The 16,128-nt window shown below is 39.7% G+C and overlaps 1 protein-coding gene across 1 annotated transcript; it reads left to right on the top strand.

Annotated features, from left to right (window-relative positions):
- The first annotated feature begins 1,372 nt into the window (after positions 1–1,372).
- LOC108939035 (monocarboxylate transporter 2-like) lies at positions 1,373–9,139 on the top strand. The gene is made up of 5 exons (XM_018760133.1): positions 1,373–1,469; positions 2,170–2,399; positions 2,975–3,118; positions 4,404–5,255; positions 8,527–9,139. The coding sequence occupies exons 2-5, from the start codon at positions 2,183–2,185 to the stop codon at positions 8,835–8,837; spliced, it is 1,524 nt and encodes a 507-aa protein (XP_018615649.1). The 5' UTR covers positions 1,373–1,469; positions 2,170–2,182; the 3' UTR covers positions 8,838–9,139.
- The last annotated feature ends 6,989 nt before the right edge of the window (positions 9,140–16,128 follow it).

Here is a 16,128-nt window from a genome sequence, read left to right as displayed (position 1 = left end):
TTAGGTTAGTTCTAATTTCCTCTCATGGCTGCACTTGCACTAGGACTTCCTGTTACTTTTTCAATAATACAGCAGTTTCCAATATGGTATGTGTGCCGCAGAAAACGTCATGGATGTGTCTGACTTCTGCGTGCTGGTGGTCAAGAAGAAGGACAGTGTGACAAAGTTAACAAGGCAGTAATAGAACCTCATACTCTGCGCAAGAATAGTTGTTTTAATGTAACAAAGACTTTGCAAATAATTTTATAAGCATGGTCAAAACTTCTGCAAACGGGCTGAGCCGTGGGGTTGTTGTTACAGCGGTGTGCATATGTGGCAATCCATTTAACAATCATTTTCCACTTCCAACTTAAGTACCAGCATGCCTTTTTATTTCAAGTTGATAAAGAACACTGCAAGTGTCCAAGCTGTTGTAAAAATATTTCAGAACACATGGATTGTTGGAGGGTGTAGTTACATGCACATGGACTGGTTTCACACTAGTAATATAGTGTATGTACGGGAGTGTGGATTGTGTGTGTGTTTCTTAACTGGGAGGAATTGCCACCAGACCTGGGTTTTGCTGAATAAAATGGACAGTTCTCAGGATGCTATCGATACACAGTACTGTATTACAGATTTTGTTTTGTGTGTATAATACAATTACTGCTGTAATTGCACAGTCCTTTTCCCGGATTTTTGAACTTGAAAGTGTGTTAAGTATAATTGTCTTTTTCTTTCTTTTTTTTTTTTTTTCTTTAAAAAAAAAAAAATACATTTTTATGCATTTACTTGGTTTGACAAGTTTGGTGAATGTGTTTTTTCTCTCAAAATGCCACACAACACCTCAAATCACTGGTAAGACACGGAGCCTATTCTACAACTGAAGAAAACATTGCTGGACAAGAGAGAGAGAAGGAAGAGCTTTCATTCAAGGTTTTCTTTTAAATGTAGTATTTTTCCCAAAAGGTTGTTTTCGCAAATATTGTTCATTTCAGGATCCACCGGATTAACAAGCATGAACTAATTCTCTCTCGAGAAGCTGAGGCATTTGTTTTAGTGCATCTTGGAGAAGGGATACATCACTGGTCAGTGTTCTACTGTGAAAGCGTTGCACATATTTTCGTAATAAAGCCAAGTAACAAACCACGTGCTATAAAATGGCTTGGTTTTATTTCATGATGTTTTTATGTGCCATCACTGTGAAAACTTAATCTCATTGGTTGTTTGACAGGGAGCATACGATTTTGTGTTACAGTTTCTTTTTGGCGCCAGTTCTTTTTCACGTCCTACATTTGTAAGCGCGCGCACTGCCGCTTCCCTCCGTCTCACACTGCTCGTGCCTTTTAGTAAATCGCGAGCGCGCAGCTGTGAGCGCGTGGGCAGAGGGCCACGTGACGGAGGGCTGGACTCTTGGGTTGCGAGCGCTCGTGGCGCGTGGAGAAGCGGGGTAGCGCACTCACTTGTACCGCACTTCACTGGTGATACAGGTAAGGTCACACTTTCCCAGATCTTACAAAACATGCATTTCTTATATTAAAAACATACTACTGCTGCTATACTATTAATGGAGAGTTTGCATTTAAAGTTACTTTTTTCAGGTCATGTTCTTTTCCAAGTTGGGCAGTAGCCTGTGTAATGTAAAGTCTAGTAATTGTGTATTATTCATTTTAGTAAAGGTTCTGTATACCAGATTGCTTCACTGCCATAGTAAAACAGACGCACAGACTAAACTAGCTATCTAGTTAGGATTATGATTTTTGATCTGCAAGACAAATATTTTCGAGTTGTAGTCATTTTTGATTTGAGCTCTGATTTCAGCATTGATTCAAATCAGTCAGAGAAAATGGACTGGGGAGCCCACCAAACTATTTAATGTCCTTCTAAATGTTTGTAGATGAATTCATCAAAGTCTGTCATTTATAACATTTAGGTTCATTGGGGTCGAATATTTAGAGCACCGAAAAGCTGGCTTTCTTTCCACAGCTGAAGGAGAATACAAGAGATATACTGGAGAAAAAGTACAAATTCTCTGGCCAATGTTGAGTATGACTCATCACTGGAACTCAGGGAGAGTTTTATGCTACAAACATATCACACTGATTTCAACATTATGACTTTTTATGACTTTTTGATGATTTAAGTAAAGAGCGCAAGGACTGAGATGTCAAGATTGTGTTTCTCCTGCAGCCTTTGAGCCAGCATGCCCCTCGCACCTGGAGCCGGCTTAGGGTACACCCCACCGGATGGCGGGTGGGGCTGGGCTGTGGTGCTCGGGTCTTTCATTTCCATAGGATTCTCCTATGCCTTTCCTAAGGCTCTCACCATCTACTTCAAGGAGATCCAAGACTACTTCTCCGTATCCTACAGTGAGATCGCATGGGTCTCCTCAATCATGCTAGCTGCTATGTATGCTGGGGGTAAGTGTGAGGATTATATGTTTGTGCATCTATTTGCTGGAATATGTAGAGCCAGTACCAGAATAATTTATGACAGAATTTAGTTTAATATTGGTATCCGTGCAACATTTCTGTTCAGCTTGTATTTGTGTATATGTCCATATTACGAGTATGAAATCTTACTTTTGCGAATTTTAAATTTGTCTTAATCAATTGTGTATCTGCAAAAATATCAGTCATCTGTATTTAGAGCAGTAAATACTTGTATGGATTGTTTCATTGCTTGTAGTCATTCAAATGTATCAGTGTGTTCTATGGTCATGCTGTTAAATCTGGAAACTGGTTCTGTGAATGAAAAGTAAAACTTCACAGTGAATTGGTTTCCTGAGTGATAAATGTTCATGGTCAAAAAGCATGGAGTGCCTACATGGCTTTCCACAGCTGTATTCCTCTAACATGATGTGGTACATTTGAAGTAGCGTTAGGTCATCACTGTAGATTTCAGCATCACTGATGAACATGGAAGTTTATTTCAAAGTTCTTATTGTTTTTATGTATGATTTTTACTAATATTGTTTCTCTTTTTCTTGTTGCAGGACCTGTAAGCAGCATACTGGTTAATCGCTATGGTAGCAGACCTGTGGTCATAGTTGGTGGGATTATGTGTGGGGTTGCTATGGTAACAGCTTCTTTTGGCAGTACCATTGTGCATTTGTATATATGCATTGGAGTCATTGGAGGTACTTATTATTTCCCTTATCAATGGTATCATTGAAATTGAATATTTTTTGTACTCTAGATATACAGTATGACTAAAACTTGTACAGTTAATTTGTCTTTCCATGATGGAAAACAGAAAGCAATTCAACTTTGCTTTTCTTACCAGGATGGTTAAGATAGCTCTTCTTTGATAATTCTAACAGACCTATCTATTATTCTTGAAGAGGAACCAGTAGTAAACTCTACTCTTCATAATTTTGGCTGTGCTGCAAAGGTGGGCGTGTAGGAGGTGTGGTGTGAAATATGAGTACAGTGTTTGATGACGAACTCAGTGGGGTCAGTGCCCTGAGTGTCCTACTAGTCAGGTCATGGAAATGAACAATGGCACAAGTCCAGTAAGCTGATTCACAAGTGACTTTTTTCCACTCCTAAAACCTGAGCTGCAAGGGTTTACCCTAGCCTGGACCAAGAAAATTCTCTGGGAATTATACATTTTTAGGATTCTTCAAAATTGTACAAGAGAAAGTTTTGCTCTGAAATTTTTTGATGAAATGAAAATGACTCAGCTTAGCTTTACTTGTTTTATGCACACGGCAGTACTTCCAATACTAAGTACATCTACATACTAATCTGAATTTATGGCTTTTATGCTACAGGTCCAGTTTTAAACTTCATAAACTTGCTGCTCTTACATGTCAGTACGGAATACTGTTGCCAGGAAGACGTCAAGCTTTCACAGCCTTCTGTCTCTCAGACACTGTATGACCTTACACACTTGATACCAGTGGTATGCTGAGCACACAGACTCGGGGTGATCCCAGTCACACACTCCTTTTATAGAATGTACATAGTTGTTACTAACCACCCTGCATTTAAAAATGTTCCTGAACATTTCACATGTGGTCTAGAATCAAAATGTGTGTGCAGCACAGGGAACCGCTGAGCTGAACAGAGGGATTGCAGCATGCTAGAACTGGGCTTAAGGACACAGGGAATATTGAACGATCGTTACGGCCACATTTTCAAAGAGTCTGTGGAAACTGGCCCTTTGTACTTTGCCATGTTCTGAACTCGGCCATTCCTGGTATAAGCCCGATCTCATGTTTACCCATTCCATTCTGCTTCTCTCAGTATTTGTTGGTCACATTACTTTTACTCTGGAACAACTAATGTCATAATGGTATAATTTTTGCATTTTTAATGGCTTTTTTTAAAAAAAAAAATAAATAAATAAAATAAAACGTGAAGATGAAGGTTCAGTACTGCAGACATTTAATTTAAGCAATATGTCATTTTATGTTGTAGGGTTTGGCCTCGCATTCAACCTCCAGCCAGCCTTAACAATAATTGGAAAGTACTTTCTGGTTCGGAGGCCAATGGCAAATGGCCTGGCCATGGCAGGAAGTCCAGTTTTCCTCTCCACTTTGGCACCCCTCAATCAATTCCTGTTTGATAATTTTGGATGGCGAGGAGCCTTCTTCATCCTGGGGGCTATGATCCTAAACTGCTGTGTGGCAGGAGCACTGATGAGACCTATTCAGCCAAAACCAAAACTGAAACCCTGTACAGATGTTAACGACAATACACGCAACAAGGCCGATGGAGATGACAGCCCACTAGCGGACCTGGGGAGTGGACAAGAGCAGAAGAGGAAAACGGGGTGTGTGGACAGAGTGAACAAATTTATCGACCTCTCCCTCTTCAAGCACAGAGGCTTCCTCATCTACCTGATTGGCAATGTGGTCATGTTCTTTGGCTTTTTTGCCCCAGTTGTCTTCTTTGCACCATATGCCAAGCACCTGGGCATTGACGAATACTCTGCAGCCTTCCTGCTTTCCATATTTGCTGTCGTTGACATGGTGGCACGGCCTGGAACTGGCCTGGTTGCCAACACCCAATGGATCAGGCCCAGGATCCAGTACTTCTTCAGCTTCTCCGTGGCCTACAATGGCATCTGCCACATCCTTTGCCCTCTAGCAACTAGTTACACAGGACTGGTTATCTATGCAGTCTTGTTTGGTGTGGCTTTTGGCATGGTGTGTGCCTTGCTCTTTGAGGTCCTGATGGACCTTGTTGGTGCACATCGCTTCTCCAGTGCAGTTGGGCTAGTCACCATCATTGAATGTGGTCCTGTGCTTCTGGGACCACCAATATCAGGTGAGCAGATAAGGTTAAATGACATGAAGCACTTGCATGTGCCGTGCCATTTATTATACACATGTATTTCTGTTTTTTCTCTATTTCAAGTAAGGTGACATTAACTATGTCTTTAATACACTCTCACCACTTGGGTTGTATTTGTGTTAAGGTTATAGGGTGGTATGCACTGCAGCTCTTAAAGTTAGCTGTTTGGGAAGAAATCCAGCTGTGTGGCTGGGTTAAGTCACTTTAGATTTAAGTGTTAGCTAAGCAACAAAACTGTAATGATAATAAACTATGACAGCATTATTGTTATTATGGCAGACATTAACATAGCTGACGTGTCACTTTAAACAGCCTTGAAAGCTGTGATTTTTACTGCGCCAATGCAAGTAACTAAAGGTACATTCCTAAAGAAAGGAGAGCAGACCCATGTCAGCAGTGACCTGCCACCTGCTGTGTTCCTCTCAGCATGATGGCACCGGTTGCCAGCCCTCGTCCTGGCATTCCACATGGTTTGCATGTTGTTGCTCCACTCCTAATATAAAAGAACTGTTACACTCAACTGAGCAGATCACTGTTTTGCTGCAGTCATGAAAATTCAAATGGCAACCTTCCTTTGTTGAAAACACAGCTGTTTTTCTGTTTTTAAACCTACCCCACCAACACATTTTTGCCAAAAAGCCATGAAAATGTCTGATTCGTCTAGACTCAAAATAATAAGAAGAATAAGAATAAAAACCTGTCGATGCCAAGATATGAGTGTTTATGGTACTGCTAATTTAGTGGGTTGATTTACAGTTTTTAGACTAAAATGTACCTAAAATGTCTGATCATTTGGTCAGACTATCAATGCAAGTTTGTGGAAATTCTGCTTTGCATTTTTGTCCTGCCTTTTCAACATAAAAAAAAAAGATTTATCTCATAACGTGATGAAAATTTAGAAAAGTATACTGGTAAAAATGCCTCAACCTTACTAAAAAGTTTATTTTCAGAAGATAAAAGTATTATATATTAATAGAAGCTGTGGGTGAGTGTTTGGTGTGCATTGGTTTTTGCTTGGAGTCTAAGTATTTGTACATTTACATGACACTTTTCTCCAAAGCAACTTGCAATGTTAAGGTTACAATTATTTACCCCTTTTTACAGCTGGGTAATTTTACCAGAGCAATTCAGGGTAGGTACCTTGCTTAAGGGTATACTAGCCAGAGGTGAGGCTCAAACCTGTAACCTTTGGGTCTAAGGGCAGTTGCTCTAACCACTACACTACCAGCCATCCATATTTGTCTTTGTAATGTACTAGTTATTTCCAAGGTAAGGTACTGTCCAATGCTTATAAGACATTTCTTTACATTTACAAGAACCGAATTTAGATTTCACGCACCTCCCAACAATGGAGTGTCGCAAGAACACAGCCATGATGCAGTCTTGTTTGCAGTTGTAGTTTGGCTTGTTCTCAACCCTCATTACCTTGTTTACTAGTTTCACCTTCTACAGTCTCAGTAATCACGGCCCCAGGTTGAACTACCCAACTGATGTCAGCTTTTTTAGTGAGTGAACTCATTTGCATTGTTTTCATTGATTTTCTTTTTCACTAATGTTTGGTTCTGTTTTTTGAATTAAAGGTTGACTTAATACAGTAATATTGAATACCATAAATATGTATGGGGGTTGCGGTTGCGCAGCGGATTTGGCCGGGTCCTGCTCTCTGGTGGGTCTGGGGTTTGAGTCCTCCTTGGGGTGCTTCCAGCCCTACGCCCTGTGTTGCCGGGTTAGGCTTCTGTTTATCATGACCCCCCTCAGCACAAGTGGTTTCAGATTGTGTGAGTTATGTATGTTTTGTCTGAGTACATGTTAAGTGAACAAAAGAGCTAAATGAGCACAGAAGACAGCCATGCATTGTAGAATAACGAATCACAAGCTTCCTTGTTATGTTATGTAACTAATGTGAACTATTGAAGTAATTGTGGCAATTTTAATTTAATTTTGTGCTATTTTTCCATAAATGTTTGTCAGTTTTGAAACTCAGGAGCATTACCTTGGGAAATAGTGATAATTATGTTTTTCATTTATGAGAATTCACATTATTAAAAGTTTTTCAGGATCGAATTACCTTCATAAGGCATGAAAAACTTCAGTTACATCTGTTGTAAGTGGATTACAGTCAATGTTTATGTGTTAACATTTAACGCAGAAAGCAAAACAACACTAAAGACAAAAGAAATCAATGAAAACAAAAATGCAAATGAATTCAAATTCACTAATAAAGCTGACATGGTTGTGTTACATTGCTCTGCTGTGTAAAAGGGCAAATGGCTATAATTTTATTTAGCTATTTAGTTCTGATATTGACTGTACTGCGCATGTCTGTATAAAAGTGTGTAAGTGTGTGAAATGCTGTGTCTAGGTTTTACACTCAAGTTCAAATTATTGTTGGAGAGAGTATCAAATACACTGCAGCTGTAAATGCATAGACCTTAAAACACTTAAACACTACAAGTAAATTTTATAGCTATGTATTAATAATATTTTTGTGTTTTATACAGCACCATTAACTAGATGACTATGTGATAATGGTAAAAAGTTAAATTTGTTATAGTTAAATAGGTAAAATCATTGATATTAAATATGTGCAACAACTAGTTTTTCATGCTCTTTGGGCCAAATTGTCAATCTCAGCCTGTGGCTTGTGAATTCTTTTTTGAGGTTGAGTAGCTAGTGTATTCATAAATAATTTCTGTCACATTACAATTGTCTTAATGGCATACATCATTAATTTGCTAAAATCATCATAGCAGACCATTGTTATCTGTAATATAAAGTTGACGTGACAGATATTTTCATTATATGTGTACATCAACTAAATAAATGCAGCTTTTTTAGCTCAAGACATGGGACACAGCAAAGAATATTCATGCTCAAACTCGTGAGATACTTTTAGACTGATTTTTTTCATAGGAAATCTCAGTCCAGGTATTACATTAAAGGGGTAGGTTGAAGTGGAAGACAGGGCATGAAGAAAAAGAGAGCATGGGGAATGGCTGAAAAGCAGGAACAGTTTATGGGATGCCATTTTTCCACCAAGTAATCTAAAAAAGAATAAATGACTGTCCTGAAATCTTTTATATGTATCTGTATCTAAATATTTATGACTTTATGTAGGTGTGCAGATGTGGCTAAATATTTCTCTGCAACACCCTTGAGATTCCAAGTCTTGTAGACAGAAGACATTCTTGTCAACCATTGTGTGACTTGGTTCTCATCCTGAAACATCTGTGAACTCTTGCAGGAGCTCTGGTGGACATCTTCAGGGACTACAAGTACATGTACTATGCCTGCGGGGTAGTGATGCTGGTCTCTGGGATCTTCCTATTCATCATGAATTTCTACAACTACAGACTACTGGAGCGTGAGGAAATGCAGAAGCAGATGGATAAAGAGGAGGTGGAGGTGATCACCGAGAAGGATCTGGTTGTGGCTGAGGAGGGCAACTTGTCAGGGGACAAAAAGTTTATTGAGGAATTAAAGATGCTAGAGGAAAACTTGAAACAGGAGGAGAAACTGTCACATGCAGTCACAATGGAAGCCAATGACACTTAAGGCAGTTGGCAAGGGGGCAACAGAGACTGGTTCCGGGCAGAAGGACGGAAGCAATAACTACATTAAAAATCCTGATAGATCACGGAGAGGGGTGACTGCAGTCTTTAAGGATTAAAATTATTTTTGTTTTCAAATTCCTGTCTGAGCTGTATGAATGAAACCATTGCCCTTATCTCACAAGAACCTGTATTTTCTGAGTCATGTGCATTTGCAGTTATGGAATGTAAAACCGCTGAAGCCAGCATTCCATCCACTTGTCCACAACTGTATTTTACGACCATAATGATAAAGTTATAACTCAGTTTTTGAAGACTGGTGTTCTGCCACCACAAGAAATTTCATACAGGGTATTCCTCCCAAGTGTAATACACACATACTTAAGGTGACAAAGTACATAAAACATAGGGGTTGCATTTATTGTTTGCCCAAAAACAGGGGTAATTCCATACATACCCAGGCCTTATTGTTGGCCTTCCCCCTCAGGCCTTACGCCCTGTGTTGCCGGGTAGGCTCCGGTTCCCCGTGACCCCGTACGGGACAAGTGGTTCTGAAATGATAAAGTAATTTTACTGCAATTAGGAGCCCTACCCAAAAGTCTTTTGTACTCAGAAAGATAGAGCCTCTTGAATTTGAAAATTGTACATTTCGATCAGTGCTTTTTTCTTAAATAATTCTTGTAACCCAATATGAAGATCGAGCGTTGAATATTTCACAACATTTAGCAATTTGTTTTTAGAGTTATATGTTTATTTAAAAATCTAAACATGATCTTTAAATTTCTAAAGGGGTATTTTACATACCGAAGAAATAGTGAAGCAGATTTATGAACTGTATTTTTATTATCTAAAACATATTGTTCCGGGGCACACGGTGACAGACTTCCAGCACAAGTATACATGTCTGGGGAGTAATGTGTCTGCTTTATGACGGTCTTTTTCATGACACACCCACAGGAGACCAGGTAAGGTGCCCCCCCCCCCCCCCCCCCCAAAATCATCCATCAACACTGTTCATATATCCTTCAGCAAGAGATTTATTATCTTTTTGTGGAACAAGAGGAGAAAAGAACTCCTTGTAAACTTGACCTCTGAGAGACTGTGAACTCTGTAAACCATTCTGCCCTCAAGGATCTGAAAATATTGAAGTGATAACTAACCAGCTGCTAACTGGAAATCTCAATGGTTCGTTTCCTTATCAAATGGCTCAGGCTGCGGTGTTTTTTCAGTTCCATTTATGATGATGCTTATCAATTTACAGTACTGGTAATATGCATCTATAATTCAGATAATTATGGGAAGTAGTACTACAGTAGCTGGTTGTTTGACTTCAAAAGAAATTTCCTAGTAGGAAAAAATTGGCTTTATGTTTCCATAGTTTTCAATCAAATCAATGGTAGAAAACATGACATATTTTAATGAGTAATTTTATCCTCTATCGATTGTCTAATATTATAGATGAAATAATAGAAGATAATAGGTGGATGGCTGGGGGGCAGCTGTTAATGTAGTGGTTAGAGCTGCTCCCTTTGGACCAAAATATCTGAGGTCCTAAATTGCTGCCGAAAAATTACTTAGTTGTAGAAATGAGTAAATAATTGTAAGCGGATTAACATTGTAGTTTACTTTGGAGAAAAGTTTCAGCTACATTAACAGTTGTAAATAGATGACTTTTGAAATCACAGAAAGTTTCAACTATTGTGTAACTTCTTGCCCCTAGTGCAGTGTTACATTAGCTGTGCATAGAATGTTTGTTCCATGTTATCAAAATACAATGTATGAAGGTTGAACTGTGAAAAAAATGTCACCAGAGAGCAATAAACATGTTTGGAGGTTAACAGTTTAATGAGTATGCTGTTTTTGTTTAGTTCGTACTTTATATTGCTAGAGTCATGCACACACCCCCAACACATGTCCATCTTTCATGAGAAAACTTTTCTCACTCCAACTCGCTTTAAAAACAAACGCTCTTTTCTTTGGATATTTCATTTTATTTCAATGAGAGGATTGGATTACCTCACCACTAGAGGCCAGTGTAATTTCACTTTAAGTACAGTGTTGGTTTTCGGAAGTTTCTCCAGAAATTCCCTGTAGATCTTTAGAATCTCACCGAGTGGATGTCTGGGTGTATCTCAGTAAAGAAAACGTGGCACAAGGATGTGTTTAATTAACCTCTGACAGGGGACAAAACTTGACCTCCATTTGTGTTCGGAGGTTAGTTAGAATGTAGTCTCAGTCTGAGCAGAATTTTCATGTTTTCCTGCTGTTTCAGAGGGTTTCCTTCTAGTTCTCTGTTTTCTGTCCACTTTCCAAAGATGTATGAACGTTTTAGGAAAACAGGGGACTCTCAGTTGCCCATACTATGTCAGGAAGAGTGTGTATCTACTCTTTGATGGATTGGGGTCCGGTCCAGGGTGTAAGCTATCTTGTACCCCATCCTTCCAGGGCAGGATCTGCACCATCGCAACACTCCATTGGAGAAGCTTTGGTAGTGATTGAGTGAGCTATAGTACCTAGCAGACTGTGGTCTTTCATTGGTTTTGTATTTCTTTGATTACTCTAACGGCCAACTGTGGTAGACAAGGCCCGATTGGCCTTGCGCCCGATGTTTCAGGGATAGACTCTGAACCACTCTGACTCTAATTTGGACAAGGGGTTCAATGACAGAGTGAGTGAGACTAGCTGACATTATCTAACTTTACTATCACAACACATTCTGTTTATTGAAAAGATATGCACTTCATTTTTTCTCTGGGTTTTAAACTGCTGACATTGTTAGTGGTCAACAATATTAAAAGCTTAGTTTGAATCAAAATAACTTGATATTTTACTAGTTTTTTGTACTGACATTTTTTTTTACTTTTGGTTTTGCTACATTTTGGAACAAGTACTTTTTTCTTTTTGCTTTACTTAAGCACTGTTTTTGACTATTCTACTCAGCTCTGCTTGATGTACAGCAGGAGTATAGGAACTTTACCAGTTCAATGCATATGAGCGTTGACACCACCACAGGGAGAATGCATTATTGCTCTTTACGAGTTCTTTATGACTCCTGGAGATAGAGCCCTTGATACGATGCCGAGAAAGGCTTTGTTCTGAAACACTCCTGTCATTTTATCTTACATTATTTATTTCTTCAGCAGAGTACCTCATCTAGGCCTTTGTAAAATGCTTGCAGACTTCTGTTCCATTTATGCAGGTACATTCTTACTTTGAGCTCTCTGCCTTCAGCAATACCAAGGAGAACTGAATAGGACTAAACACATATTGTTGGCATACCCAGTGCTTGTGCTTCAGTGCTTTTAAAGTATTATAGAGCTGTGTCCAGGGAAATGTGTAAAGTACTGAAGAAACAAAAAATTACAAAATGGCCTTATGGAGAAGCCCATCGTTTCAAAAAAGGTTTCTATTTTGAATCACGGAGAACAAAAGTACTTCTGCTGAGTAATGGTACCGTTTTAAACAGGCTGACCTTAGAAATACCTCTTACTCACTTCATTCTCCGTGCTTGTAAGTCCTGAGCTTAAATAAGAGTTTAAAAAAAAATGTTGATCTATCTATCTATCTATCTATCTATCTATCTATTTTGTGACTTAGTAGTCAAATGATTTTGGAGCTACAAACAAATGTTGTTGCAAACACATTTCTGGTTCCCAGTTGTTTTTTGTAAACTGAGTGCATTCCTACACGGAGAGAATATGAAAACTCCACACAGACTGAGTGGTGATCAAACCCACATCCTCTCACACCACGCAGATGCTGTGAGACAGCATTTCCATTTACATTTCCATTTATTCATTTAGCAGACACTTTTGTTCAAAGCGACGTACATCTCAGCAAAAGTACAATTTATGCATTACATTAAGAGAAAGAGACACAGCTGCAGACATATGACTCAAGTAAGCCTAGTTTGTTACCTTCCACTTGCTGCACCGAGGTTCATAGTTCAAGTAGGTGCATAAGACACAGGATAGGCAAATCTCGATACCCACACCATTTAAAAAAAAAAAAAAAAAATATATATATATATATATATATATATGTATAAAATATATATATATTTTTTTTATTAAATATTATAAGATACACAGATAAACAGTACAATACCAGAGTAATGGCTGAATAAAGGTTGTATCTGGGGATGCTTCTGGAGTTATGATGCGTGAACAATTATACCGTAGAAGAGCGCTACTCACTGTGCCATACATGCACACACACACACACACACACACACACACACACACACACAGAAACCATTTGTCCCAAGCAGGGTTGCAGCAAGCTGAAGCCTAACCTGGCAAAAGAGGGCACAAGGCTGGAGGGGACACACCCAGAAAGGGATGCCAGTCTGTCACAAGCCACCCCAAGTGGGACTTGAACCCCAGACCCACCAGAGAGCAGAACCTGGCCAAACCCGTTGTGCCACTGCGCCCCCCTCTAGAAGACCACATTTAGATCATCATAGCTCTCAGTTGAGACAGAGAGAACAATCCCTTCAGCTTGGTAGCTCAGCAAAAACCTCTTCACACTCTGATTTATTATTGTCTGGCAATCTGGAATTACTTGACTATCTGACTGGAATATTGTCTCTCATTTGAGCAATGACAGCAGTGATGAAGTTGATCTTAGTCTGTTTGATCTTGGGGTAAACATAAACAGAAAGATGCAATCCTGGCAACATATTACATGGTATATCACGCCCTTGGGTACTGTGGCCTTGCAAATCTCCCATCCATTGAACACGTGCTTGTTTAAACAAGGTCAAAAATTAGAAAACGGTATCTGCTGGCTCTCTGACCTTGGGGTCAGCTCCATAGCAACTGACCTGCTCAGGGCATTCACCTGCTTAAGAGCAGATGGGAACACAAACACACAAGGGCATATCAGACAAAACACAATAATTTCATTGCTTAGCTGACCCTCCATGCTTACATCTCACAACACAAGTCACAGTTTCATGGTACAACTGGACATTTAACTGGATCAAATCAGGTTAAGCACATTTCTTGAATTTGCTCTTGGGAACTTGGAGCATAAAACTTGGGGTTAGAATTCTGTATATTTAATTTTTATGCTACGTGATGCCCTACATTTTAGATAAATAAACATTCTTCTAATAGCCAAAGTCCCTTGATGTCTGGATTAAGATACAAGGCCTGGGATAAAATTAGCTCTACCTCTTCCCCTGCTTTCACTTTATACAGTTGTCTACTGTTCGTTCATTCAGCTGATTCTTTTCTCCAAAACAATTTACAGTGTTAAGCTGCTTAAATGATTTTACCCATGTACACACCATATTTACTGGAGCAGTTCAGGGTGAGTACCTTGCTCAGGGGTACTACAGCAATTGAAGGAGAATTGGAACATGGGCCAATGGCAGCTATGATTAACGAAACCTGATGAAAAGACATTTTAAATCCAGTGTCAAACCTCAGACCTAAAAAGCATCAGTTGCAGCTGTCAAGAATTACCTAGATGACAATGACAGAAGGCTGAGAGACAAAGATCTCCAGACTGAGCTATATATATAGAACATGTGTGTGTGTATTCTTGAACATGAGTGAAGGTGTGTTTCCTACACGCAGCACAGAAAACCCCAGTATCATTGCACAGCTACGCCATTATACGCTATCTGAGTAGTGTGTGGCACGCAGATTGCATTCTTCCCTGGAACCGGAGAAGGGGCAGCTCCAAACTCGCCAATTCCGTCTTGTGAATTACAATGAAGGAATTGAGGGCTTCCAATTAATGATGTTGTGCATAAGCCCTGCTTGATCTCTGTGCAGAACAGCTTGCCATTACGACACCAATCAGTGTTGTGCAGAAATCCCGCTTGAAGCCACACCGACCCGATTAATCCCAAGTGAGTCCTTATTTCCACGCCATTCCAGTAATGGCTTCAGTTAAACCTTGGTGTATATAGTTCCACAGGAAGATTCAATTTAATGGTTATTACTCCCAGAAAGGGAACGGATAGCAAAAAGCCCGTTTGAGGTGGAATCACCAAATTAATTTCACATCTTTGTCAAACTACTAAACAACCCAAATAACTGCGGGCTTGTGCAAGTGGACATGGAAAAGCTGTTGTCCTGGCAAATTAATTACCACTACAGATCAGGTGCTTGTCTGGTACAATGGGCCTCCTGGGAGCACATAGTTTATAATAACAATTTTAATACAGTTTTACGCAGCAGAATGGACAACTGGAACCAAACCCCAAATGAGGTGAATAAGTAGGGAAGTTACAACAAATACCACAGGTCTACTATGGCAAATTACTCCATTGTAAATGCAGAATTTTGGGATAGAAGTGTGAATCACCAAAGCGTAATACCTTAGTAATGAAATGTATGCCAAACTCCCAGTTGTGTGACTGTATGCTATGTGCTTTTTTTAAACATTGCAAACACGTAAGCATATAATCAGCTGTCCTCTATTTTGGGCCTCCTTACATGCACTATAAAGAACAAGTTTTTTTTAGAGAAAGGAACCGATCCTTGACTTCTGGGGAAATCCCAGGAGGCCGTGCCAGGAGTTTTTTTTTTGTCAATTATCCAGCACCGTGACAGGACAAGTGACTTAGCCCCTGAGGGGCACTGCAGCGGAGAGTGATGGAAGGGGTGCTGACACGAGCAGCGATCAGCAGAACATGACACATGAGACACACGGTGGCCGAAAGGCTTCATGTCGCATTGCAAGTGAACTCAGCGGCATAGCAGAAACACAACAAGCAATTCACGGACCTATCGCACTGGCTTTCCAAGAGATGTATCTTCGAAGTGTCTACTTCCGTTTACATTTATTCATTTAGCAGACTACTTAGTTCATTTAACAACAAACTGTGTCCATAAGTTTGAGGATCCCTCATCCATGGGATCTTTGCTGCTTTGCTACCTGCTTCTGATAGCCATAAAAGGGTCAATATCCTCATCCTGGATGCTGGGTTCTCACCGAAAAACAGGCCCAGGAGCTGTGCTGCTCTCATGCTGCTGGTGAGTCGCTTTTCCTACAAATGTCATGTTACTGTCAAGAGCTGATTACTGCTAAAATAAATAGCGACTGGCTAGAATTTTCTGCTTGGTGGAGCAATGCAGGTAAGGGTGACGAGACTGTAGGCAGTTCTTCACATCCTGTGCATTGTTTGACTAAATGACATTAAATTCAATTAAATTTGATAACAGCACAAATATTAAACTATTTAAGGGACCAGCTGATGATTCTTTTGTAGTGGTGGTTCCCACATTTTGTTTTTGGTGGTGAACAACTGCTAGACATGGAAGTGTGACGTACAGGGG

Source organism: Scleropages formosus, chromosome 2 (genome assembly GCF_900964775.1).
Source record: "Scleropages formosus chromosome 2, fSclFor1.1, whole genome shotgun sequence".
Taxonomy (NCBI): domain Eukaryota; kingdom Metazoa; phylum Chordata; class Actinopteri; order Osteoglossiformes; family Osteoglossidae; genus Scleropages; species Scleropages formosus.
The sequence above is the reverse complement of the archived record's forward strand: the minus strand, read 5'-3'. Positions and strand labels throughout refer to the sequence as shown.